The following is a 12020-nucleotide window of genomic DNA, read 5'->3' on the forward strand; positions in this document are numbered from 1 at the left end:
CTTGGCCTGTAACGCAATAATAGCATCGTTGTCGCTTCAACAGTCAATTTCAATAATAACATCATATGGACAGTTGGGAGTTCAACAAATGAAGCAGATCAAGTTGTGTTAATGGGGCAGCGCGACGCGCACAGTCATCTCTGCGTGACGAGATGGCTTCCTGCTGTGCGGATGTGCGAGCTGTTTCAACTTCAGTAACATTCTTCAACTTGTACGTGAGCAATCCTTTCCTGACTCACTACTCGTCTCCTGTGTCTGTCGGCGCCACTATTCTGTGGCCGTTGACAAATAGCTGAATGTCAGTCGTGGTTGTCTCCAAGGTTACGCTATGTCGGTGTCAAGTATCGTGGCTGCTACGTGTTCATGGTCAGTCGCTACTGGCTGCGATTGTAGCCGTCGTGGTAACGGCAGGCTTCGTCGCGTTATCTAGGGGTTTCAGCGTATGGCTGTCGTCAAGTTTATTCACGCCATGCTTACAACTCGGCCCCAGGCTGTTGTCGCGTGACGGCAGTTGGTCTTCGGTTCGTCGCTATGTTACTGGGTGGTTTTCATTTCTTCACCATACAGCTCCACCTCTGCAAGCTCTGCTTTTATTTTCCCCAAAGAGGGGTGGCGAATCTTCCAAACCTGAAGGTAATGTTGAGTCTCCGGTTCAGTCCTAAGTTACTACTGGTGTGCGACAAGTATTCCACAGGTGTGCCGCAGGTATCTTGGCCCGATGAGACGACAATGGTAAGGTGCATACAGAGAGAAACCTCGCAGTGCGAGCCGCTTGTGGGGGCAGCAGAAAGGAAAATGACTAGTAATTCTTTAAACGGCCGGGTTTCTTGTCGTGGGGTTTAACCCCTACGGTGGTGTACTGGGCGAGAGTGGACGCTGGTACGACGGTGCTTTCTGCCTCGCAAAGGCGGCAGGGCCTAATAGGTACAACATTATCGTGCCAATAGCTTTCCTGCAAGTCCTACCTGAATTACTCCAAGAAGCCCTGTTTTGACCGGGCAACGATTTGTAAGCAAGATGACGAGTTATCTTTCGGATATACTTGCACACGTACCCGACGAAATTTCAGATCCATACGTCGACGACCCGCCTTGCGGTTATCTCGGCACAGCACGCGCATTTAGAAATAGGAACCGGAGAAGCTCATAGTAACCCGTAAGACTTGAATGTGGCGGAGCTGTACGCAAAGTTCACAACCATCACGAAGGTTTAAAATTGCAGCCGATTTGCTTCTTCGCTGCCGCAGCCGCCTTTGCTCCATCATGTTAGCTATAGGTGTGAGCTGCTTTCAATTTTTAAATGTGATTATAATTGTGCAACACCGTGAAGGGCTCTACGCTATGATGTGCCTTTCTCGTTCCCAGCATGTGTGGCTGCGAGAACGGCAAACGATGGAGTTTTTTGCCAATATTTACCAATTACCCCTACTGGGAATGCTTGGCTTGGTAAATGTAGGCAGGGGACGCTGGGAACACACACACGTGCACAAGACATTTTCTTAGTTGTTTTAACTGACGAACGGTCGCCGAAATCGCGGCCAATCTTCCTAAGTGGGATGCTTTGCTTGACATACTTGCGCAGGAGACTCTGGGTGGTCGTCGCGGGGCCTTCAAACACAAGCGCCAGGTGTTTTCATGCCCAGGCAGCACAGGACTGTTCGGCCTAAAACAGGCCGGTGTACTTTGGCCGGTGATTTTCTGTCCGGCCGTTTTCCGGCAGCCATGTTCGGCCCATGTCCAAATGTGGGCCTTTTGGCCGTATACGGCCGTACTCCGATGGCTGTCCAACGGCCAGTGTCCGTCGGCCAGTCGACCGGCTTACGGTCACACGGCCAGATTCCAGCCGCAGGGCTCCGGCCATTCCAAAGCCACCCGTGTACGGCCGAAGTACGTCCGCCGGAGGACAGCCGAGATGCGGTCGTCGGACTCCAGCCGGACTACAGCTACCGGAAATACGGCCGTGCTACGGGCATTGGAGTTCAGCCACAGTACGTTAGCTGTACTGAGGCCGGTCACTGCATGTCGCGCAAGCAGATGACTCATTCGCGCAGTGCAGAAGCAGCACAAACCCAGCATTTTGGGTCCAATGCAGCCACATCAAAGTGAGTTCGCGCGCAAGCACCAGCCGTCAAGCTTTCAGCGCAGCTTTGCTTAATTACCAGCCTCAGTTGACAGCAAAATTTATTTATTAAACAGTGCTCACAAATTGTCGGTCCTTTAATTGCTGTGCCTCTTTTACTGCCGAACACAGAAAATATTCAGTTCTTTGTAGAGCTTGAATAGATGTATTGTCCAGATCCTGATATCCTCTGTGGGGCGGCTTACCTGTAATAAACGGGGAAAGAGAAGGGGGGGGGGGGGGGCGGCGGAGGGCGCATACTTTAGTGGGTTGAATTTCAGAGAGATAAATTGCGTCGCTTTTAGCCAATTTCTTTTAGGGCAATATTCCGGAACACTTTCATGCTATGACTACATAAACTATTTTTATAACAGTTGCTTGACCAATTTTGATGTATATAAAACCGGCGTGAATGCCTTTACGAAGCGTTTTGGTTCTCAACAAAACACTCAGGAGCATTTAATATAACTCCTTCACAAAAAAGTATGTCCTGTTTTTGCCCATTTTTCTTGCAAAGACATTTTCTACTCGATCAACTTTTCTGATGATCTTGCGCAGGGCTGATCCTAAGAAGGAGCGAACAGGTACTTTCATTTTCAATCTATTTTAATGTTGTTTTCATGAGTGTACGTCCACACCACTCAATAGTCCAAAAGAACTTAATTTTCTTCTAATGTCATACTACGTTCAAAAAATTCTAGACGCGTCGCGAATGACGCCCTGCTTCAGGTGGCTGCAGTTGTATCCCTTTGTGTTCACGCAAGGAAAGGCGTAAAATTAGAGTTACATAATTTGTTTCAAACCAATAACATAGCAATGGTAGCATGTATACAGGAAACCTTCCATACTGCAACGAATAGGGCAATAAATATTTTATTGGTCAAGGTTGAATGCGTAGGGTTCTCAACCCGTCGGAGGCAAACTTGCGCCTCTGGAAGTTTATTTATTTATTTATTTATTTATTTATTTATTTATTTATTTATTTATTTATTTATTGTTTTTATTTGTTTATTTATTTATTTATTTATTTTTATTCATTTATTTATTCATTGTTTTATTTATTTATTTATTTATTTATTTATTTATTTGATACCTGCTTTCCTTTGCATGCATTACAGAAGGGAGATACATAACACTAAGCATTAAATATGAGACAAAATAACAAAATAATAATACAAAGCGCGCTGAAAATCGTCAATATAAACAGTTAATGCAATCATACGTCGAAGATAATTACACTGCAGTACTGATGTAAAATAAAATGAATCGCGCAAGGCGTCACCTTTAAAGAAAAGTTAATAATTTGCTTTAAGCTAGCGGTCCCACTTTGAGATATGTAGAATGGCGCTTGGACATACTTCTCCCCTTCTACAACAGTTTTCGAATAATAGATATTACGAAAAAAGTTAAACCCGTGGTTTCGTCTGTGATCTTTCACGTCCTGCCATTTCAGTTTACTTTTACTTTCTCTCATGCTAAGTTGAGCGTGCCAATTACCTAATACGAATTGCACTGACATATTCTGTATGTTTTCGAGCGTATCAACGAGCTCTTTGGTGTAGGGATCCACGAAAACACATGCGTACTCCAAGATTGAGCGCACATGAGTGAAATACGGTTGTTCTTTTCAGTTAGATGAAGGTTCACTGAAATTTCGTCTCAGAAAGCCAAAAACATATGCAGCCGTAACTTTTATAGTGTGAACCTGCCTATTTAACCTCTAACCGCTCCCTAAATAAACTCCTAGGTATTTATATTTCTCGGCCGTTGTCAAAGCAGCATAATTTACGGTATACGTATCCAATTGGAATGAAGGTTTTCTTGTAAAGGTGCCGTTAACACACTGTTTAACATCCAAAAACTTTTCTGATTCAGCACACCAGGATGTTATTAAATGCGAATAAAGCTGCAGGTATACGGAATCACGTTCATTCGCTATAGTCCGGTTAACTACACAGTACTTTTGAACAAAGCTATAGGGCCAATAGTAATAACAATGCAAAAACCGATTCATTCAGTTCATAGGATGAAATGTACTACGCAGAAGGTGATATGCAACACCATCATTTGCTTTTCTGCAGTCCAAGAATATACAGTCAAACACTTTAAGCTTATCTATTGCAAGAGCCAAATCGTGCGTGAACTCAACAATCTGCGTTGACCAAGCCAAGAAAATCCTGACAAAATCCGTGTTTGCTAGGATGTTGGCGATTATGTTTAACCAAATGAGCCATATCCCAAGAGTAGCTAAGCTCACCTTCAAACATCAGAACTAAATTAACAGCTAGGCTTCGTCAGTGACAAGGCTCTGTTGTTATCGCAAACTTAAAATAATTTTTTTTCTAAATAGGCAGTCGTAAAATCTCCTGAAGTAACATAGTGCAGGGCATGAAGTTGATCCTACCAATGCACGAGCGAGTCTCTTCTACGTTTATCACCAACAACATAGTGCAACATTGCTTGTCGCAGTTTAATTGTAAGCAGAATAACTTGCGCTTTTGCTCGCACTTGCCTTTCTTTGGTGGGGAGTCCTTGACATGGTGGCGGTTTAGTTCCTGCGTGGTTGCCGCTTGCTCGACGCCCTTGAAGGCCAGTTATTTTGGTGAACCATCTCTGATGGATCGATGTCTCCAATGCTCTCCATTTCTTGAGCGGGCGAATAGCCTCGAGATGATGCCTCGACGAAGCCGGAGGCAGAAGCGTGGTAGCGGCGATGACTGGCGAGGCTTAGCTCACCCGTCGGTGTGGCACAGTCTTCTTGTGGCAATAAATGACATTTCGATGTCCTAAAAGGTTCCCTGCTAATGCCCAGTGAGTCCTTGTACCTTGCCCGTTCACCGAGAACACTCATTACTGTTTGACAAACGATGTTCGTTCATTTAAAACGTAGAAACACGGAGCGGATGAAAAACGCGTCCCCGTCGTTCGGCTCCCTAACGGCTCTTCGTCCCCCCAGAAAAAAACAGGTCGGTCTCCTTCCAAACACGTCTGTGCATGAATTCTCGGCGCCCAGGCGCGAGCCGTTGTTCGGCTGGATGCCGTTTGCCGAAAAAAGGACGTATAACCAGATACCTTACGTAGGCCGGTCTCCTCTTGAACACCGGTTGCCAAATATTCTGTGGCCATTCGCTGGCCGTAATTCGGCCGAAGACAGCTAACCGAATGCAAAACGTATATTCTGGGGCCGTACGTCCGCCGGACGCGCGGTTCACCGTTGAAACAACGAATGCACGGCAGCCGCGCTCCGGCCGGTCTCCTTTCGAACACCAACTGCCGCAAGAATACGCATATTCTGTGGCCGGTCGCTTGCCGTGCTTCGGCCGATTACCGCTTCCCGAAGAAAAAACGGATGCCCTAAGGCCGTACTTCGGCCGTTCTCTTTCTCAACATCGGCATCCGTAAGAGAACTGAATATCTGGCAGCCGGTTAGCCGCCGTTGTGCGTCCGGACACGGGCAGACGGAAAAATGCCGAAGCGCTGGTTGCCGAATGTTGGCCGTTCAACGCATGATCAGTGGCTGCCAGAACCTGGATGCTGGCCGGACATGCCAGAAAGCGGCCATAGACGGGCCGGTCTTGGGGTACACTTTCTGCGCCGACCAGTATGTAACTGCGGATCGACTACGCGAAAATTGCACTCACGTGCGCCCGCTCGGCTATTTCTTGGTATTTCTTACTGCCGACACAAAAAATTACGGTTTGCGAAACAGCTTCGCCGTTAAAGCTTCGATGAAGTGCCACTGGTTTCACCTACCTTTCGTAAAACCCATTGGGTACGGATCTGCGGGATTGCCACCAGTGGCAAGACTGGAGACGAGATCTTCTGAAATTCATTGGGTGACTGCCACACCATCGTCCCTTTTATAAAAGATTTGTATGCACAATCTAGCATAATACCTACACCAAGAGCACAGAACCGGGCGTCTCAGCCACAGAGAACCTCATATGCAAAAGGAGAAGCTCGATGTACCCAAGGAAACTGTAAAAGTTGCCAATGCCTTTATCCTTCAAGCGGGGCGTGCATGTAGTCCCTGAAGGGTTACCCATAGACTGTAGAAGGATCCAAAGCTCTCGTAATGATAGTGGCGCGACAGGAATACAGAGCTCCAGAGAACAACTGCGTACCACCCCTAAAAATAAAGAACAAACCAAACATCTGGAGAGGACAATCCAGAAAATGCTGTTTAAGTAATTTCCGGGTTAGCATAATACGTGGGGCGAATTTTTATCTTCTATCATGGTGCCGTGCAATACATCCATCGAACAATCAACGCAGGGGATTCCATTCGAGGTCGTTCTGGAAAAAAGCGGACCATGAAGCGTCACGGCTCAGTGCCGCACATAGAGTAAAGTAACCTCAAAGCAGGTTACTAGTGTAACGAACAATGCGCGAAAGAAGCCCGCCAGCGTCCTGTAGTTGGTACCAACTACACGCAGTTTGGGAACGCCGACCTCTACAAATTCGTGCGCCGAAGTGCGGGTTGCAGTAATTTGTGGTCTTGGTCCCCAATCTAAGGTATTGGCTAACTCATGCGCTAGACCGACCCCGAGGATACTACTGAATATCACGGATTGCGCAGCCGTAGCGTGAGTTTTGCTTTACGGTTCAAATCTTATTCACGCTCACCAGTAGAGAATAACGCACGTTTTATTTTGACCCTCTCTTTTCGAGCGGGATGGAAAAAGGTACTGCGAGATTTGTTCGCAAAACTTAAAATAATTCTACCACTTTACCCTCGCACGTGCTTTCACTTTCAATGAATGATGGCGTTTTGAACTGATGTATCTTCCATGCGTTTTTCATGGTGGCGGAATTATTTACTAGCCAAGACTTTTGAGTGCATATAAGACTTGTGGGCAGGTGTGTTTCGGTTTCAGCCAAATTTAGATAGGAACAACGCCTTTGAGCTGCTGACGGCAGCTATCCTTGTCACTCGCTAATCCGCCTAATTGTGTATGTGACCATTTCAAAGGTAATTAAAAATTCTGTGAAGACATGCTATAAATGTCATGCGCTATGTGTTGAAACAGCGATCATACGCGAAATGCTGCAGTAGAGTTTCTCTTGGAAAAGCCATCCCAACTGACATCCCTTGCTTCCATTACCACTCTGTCGACTGATTACAATTGTCATTAAAAACGTGCCTTAAATAGCCACTCATCATAACGTACAAGTCACAAAGCTATTCTAAACTCGTTAGCGAGCACCAAAGAATATTTATAAGCTGTTTAAGACTAGCATGAAATACAGGCAAGGTCGTCGGGGAAGCAATACGGGTTTAAAATCAAAGGACATAAGCAAACTTTGGTACAGAGTCCAACAAGCATATATCGAATTCCAATGGGGTCACGTAGTAGTTCGATCTATAAAATTCGAAATATAAAATATGAATGGTTGAAGATTATCTCATAACTGAGCACATCACTGAAAGCTTTCCGACATTGTGACAAGTGGTAGGTTACCAATTTGTCCCTCATACCACGGAAAATTCCCACCATAACACAATGACCACCGCACTTTATTTAACATAAATACTTCCGTGGGATTCGCTTGCTTTATCTTCTGCGTCTTAAAGTTCACCGGACTGTCTACGTGCTTACGAACGCCGTCCAAAGAGAAATCCCGGCGTTGTACACTGTGCCACAAAAGTGGCGAATCTGAACACTGATGCAAGCTCGGCTGCAGTAGGCGGGTGGGAACGTTTTTAAGGCCGCTAGTAGGTCTGCTCATTGCGCACCGGTGATGTCCGCCGCAGCGTGCATATCGCCGGCAGAACTTGTGACTTCCTGTGTCATTGTGTTGTGCTTAATGAACATGGAAATGCTTACAGCTCTCTAACTTTACTGTCGAGGCATTCAGCATCATCGTATGCGGAATTTTGACACGTTTTGCCTGGAGTCGTGCAACAAAGCCGTTTAGCACACCACATGCGCCCATGCCATTCCGGTGCGTTCACACTAAAAAATGATGCACAAATTGTGGGATACCTGTGCAGCCGACCCATTTCAACCGGCCTGTACCCATCAGATATTGTCCGCTTTGTTGCTAAATCCAACTTCTTCCGTTTTCTGGGACCATGGCTCAGAATTCTTTCCTTCCTAACACCTTCCCTCGGACAACCTATTTCAGCGTTGTCACGTGATTTCTTTAGTAGAGGAAGACCCTCATTCTTGTGCCAATGGCAAGCAGGGCTTCATCGCAACACGACACTGCGGAGCGGGAGAACCGCTTGCCACCACGCGATGTCTACCAATGAGCCCGTGTCAGTCTCACCGCTCATCGTTGCGTCCCACACTCATGACCCCGGCTTCCTGACTACTGCAGACTGCACTGATGTAGAAGGTTGACCCGGCATGTTCGAACGTGTGAGTTCTCACAACAGGTGGGACGAAACGCTCACGCTCGCCAATTTTTCGTGTTAAACAAACGGCTCGAAAGTGGATTGTAACCAACGAAGATAGGCTAACCAGTTGGGATGTTTTGAATGAAGAGCTTCGAAAGGTGATCGGAAACACCTTGAGTCGCCAGCTAGAGGCAAAGCAGGAGCTCTCAACACGTGCTCAACCTTCTACTGAATTTTACACCATCTATGTAGAGGACGTCATGGCCCTATGCTCTAAGGTTTACGTAAGAATGTTGGAGGAAAACAGGGTTGGCCACATCCTCAAGGGAATTGCAGACGACGCATTTCCCCTGGTAATCTGTAAGGATTGCGCCGCTATTTAATCATTCATCAAAGAGTGTCGACGATTTGAGCAGGCGGAGGGATGCCGCATAGCCCACCACATTCCACGGCTCCCGCACACAGCTGCGACGAATTCCTGCCATAACCTCTGCCTCCACCTCGCACCTCTGCCCCGTAATCAGCCCCGGTCGCACCTTCTGCGGGTATTGCAAGAATCCTCCGTCGCGAGCTAGAAGCAATAGCCCCGACCACGGCACTGCCCTGCGCAGATGATCGCTGCCAACTACCAACAATCTCTGTGATCCGGGCCGTTGTTCGTGATGAAATGGCCAGCATGGAAGTTCATCCAGTCTGCAGCGCCGGACATACGCATCTTCCCCCTTTTATGCACAAATTTTGGCCTACCACGCACCTAACCTCCTGTGCACCTCGCCGTAACGCACGTCGCAATCTCGCTGAATGGCTAACCCAATATGACCAGCCGATTGGCTTTAATTGCTCCCGCCTTGACCACATCGCTCGTTACTAGAGGAATCACTGAATACCGCATCCCAATAGATCTCTCGATTACGGCTGCCGGTCATTTATTTCCGTATGAACTTCTTGTTCTGACAATACGCAGCGTCGTTTTCGTCCAAGTTCTCATGCCCAGCACTTGAATGCCTACACTGTGCACCATGCGCGTTTCAACCCCTCACCCTCGCGCCAACTTCGCCAGTCCCGCTCGCCGCAGCCTCGCTGCCCTTCCCCGCATCCCGACCGTGCCGACCGATCGTTTTTGGAACACTAGGCAGTGCAGCTGCCAGAGGTGACGCTGAATTTCCGACCTGGCCCAAAAATGATTTACATACTCGTACTGAAAAGCACAACTTATTAGCCCTTTAAGTCGGGGGTGTACCGGATGCTGCTCTAGTGGATACAGGTGCGCAGTTGTTCGTAATGAGCTGATCCCTTTGCTGCTGCCTACGGGAAGTCATCACGCCTCATGTTTTGAGAATCGCAGATGGTGGAATGAACTCCGTAGCCAGAATGTGCTCTGCCGGTGTTGGAATTGCCGGCCATGAAATCCCTGCGATATTTATCGGCTCTGAACACGTACCCTCATGACGCGACTATCGGGCTTGACTTTCTCGCTGATCACGCCGCCTTACTGGAGGCCGCTCGGGTTTTCTTCATCTCAAGCTACTAGGCCCCCGTACTACTGATGTCAAACCTCCACCCCGGCTTCGTTTCACCCAGCACAATCGATTGGCAGCAATTGTAGTGACCCACCTCCCTGTGACCTCATCTCCGCACGTGCTGGATGGTTATTACGTTGTTTCACCGGTTAACGACGTGCTGGTCGACCGCAACGTAACCCTTCTGTTTTCGGTGGTAACGGTTTCCTAGAACCACATCACACTCCCTTTCCTGAATGTCGGACTTTCGACCGGAACCCATCTGCAAGGAATATGCATTTACCTGCGTTCACCATTCGATGACCCAGAAGTTTCTGTCATAGCCATTGACACAGCTGAAGATGTCTACGCAAGCACCCACAATATCCCATCAAACGGGGATTGATGGCAACGATTTCTCCGGACCTTCCCGCTGAGCAAGCCCAGGAGCTCCGCTTTCTTCTTGCCAGGCAAGGGGACATGTTATTTGCTTCGAGAGCCGCCCCTTAGGTGAGACTCCATTGCAACACGTTCCATTAGCACGGGTGATGTCAGCCCTACTCTTCGGGGCCCATATTGCGTGTCTCTTACCGAACGGTGTGTGATTCAGCGGGAAGTCGACCAAATGCTTAGACGAAATGTCCTCTTCACCTGGAGTAGTCCGAGTGGCGCTGGCTACCACCCCAATCACAGGAAACAGAAATACCTAAACATAAATAGCCCTGAAGGTGGAGAGGAAAATAGCCCCGCCGTTAGCGTTGTGGTAACTGCACCAGACGCGTATTCGGGGGGTCGTCGGTTCGGATCCCGCCATGCGGATAATTTTTTTCCACTTTTTTTCTGTCTTTCCACATTCTTTATCTCCTTCAATGACCTATCACCTTCTCCCCTTTTCTATTCCAGGTTCTCTTTAGTGCCAACCCGTATTTCTCTCTTGTTTTGAATGAGCCCCTCATTTCTTTTTCTGATATATATATATATATATATATATATATATATATATATATATATATATATATATATACATATATTGTCTTGCGTTATTTTGCCCACAGAAAAAGGCCTTTGTGTCGTGTGTGGTGTGTGGTAAATACACAGGAAGATTCTTACGTTGCGGCAGGGCAACAGACCACCCAATGCTTATCACCACAGTGAAATTCCAATCTTTCCAACAGTATTTCAAGTAGATAGAAAGTATTCCCTCTCGCCAATTACGAACAAATGTGTTGTGTTTTTTTAAACCCCTTCTAGTTCCCCCAGATTTGCTGGTCATCCTTCGAACACGTTCGTACTCTAGAGTATAGTATGTCAATATGGGGCTTACCTTTCTTGATTGTGGAATTCATCTCGTTGTATAGCGTGCCATTAGTCTTGGAAAATGTCATGTTGACGGTCGCCTTCGCACTGTTTTAACAAATATTTTGTGTCACAAATATTGTTTATAAAGTAACAGAAATAAAAAGACAACCCCTTAAGCTATCTATGTCACTACAACCAGCTATGTCAAATTGGGTGGAAATATAGAACAAATTATGCTTCTTCAGTAGCATACGATTTCTCATGCGAAGGTGTTGTGAATTGTTCTGGCATCAGCAGCTGAAAGAACACTCAAGGTACAAGGAAAAGCGTCAATTCTTACGCCAAAAAAACCACTATCTCTTTCAATGCAAGCAGTGTCTTCACTCAAATGATAGCTTCCTTTTATATGCCCAGCGCAAAGTAGACGGAATATTCATTGCACATGCAATAAACAAAACAAATATGTTGTTGTTTGCTGAAAAACATAACGTGGTTGTAATTTCCGAATTAGGGAAGTTCACCCACTTCGCTACCGTTGTGGTCTCTGTGCACTGCCAATACATTTCAATTTTTTCACTCCACAGCTTGTTTGGAAACTGGTTGTTTGTGATTCATCCCTGTCGTTACTATTCACCTAACGAAGGGGCGCGGCAAATTTGTAAATATCCCTTTGAGGAGAAGTTTGTATTTATCCTTTGACGGAAGGACGTTTTCCCGCTTGCTTCGAAAAGAGGATTAATTTCGCATTACAAATTGCGGAA

General features: G+C 46.7%; 1 protein-coding gene across 1 annotated transcript in view; it reads right to left on the reverse strand.

Moving 5' to 3' along the window:
* Window positions 1-11345, reverse strand: part of LOC144172506 (uncharacterized) — a 98453-nt gene extending 87108 nt beyond the window's left edge. Inside the window, exon 1 of the mRNA XM_077701192.1 lies at window positions 11285-11345. Coding sequence (XP_077557318.1) covers window positions 11285-11345 — 61 coding nt within the window. The remainder of the gene's footprint in view (window positions 1-11284) is intronic.
* Window positions 11346-12020: the final 675 nt, after the last annotated feature.

Source organism: Haemaphysalis longicornis, unplaced genomic scaffold (genome assembly GCF_048455015.1).
Source record: "Haemaphysalis longicornis isolate Haplotype H1 unplaced genomic scaffold, Haemaphysalis longicornis Haplotype H1 scaffold_23, whole genome shotgun sequence".
Classification (NCBI taxonomy): domain Eukaryota; kingdom Metazoa; phylum Arthropoda; class Arachnida; order Ixodida; family Ixodidae; genus Haemaphysalis; species Haemaphysalis longicornis.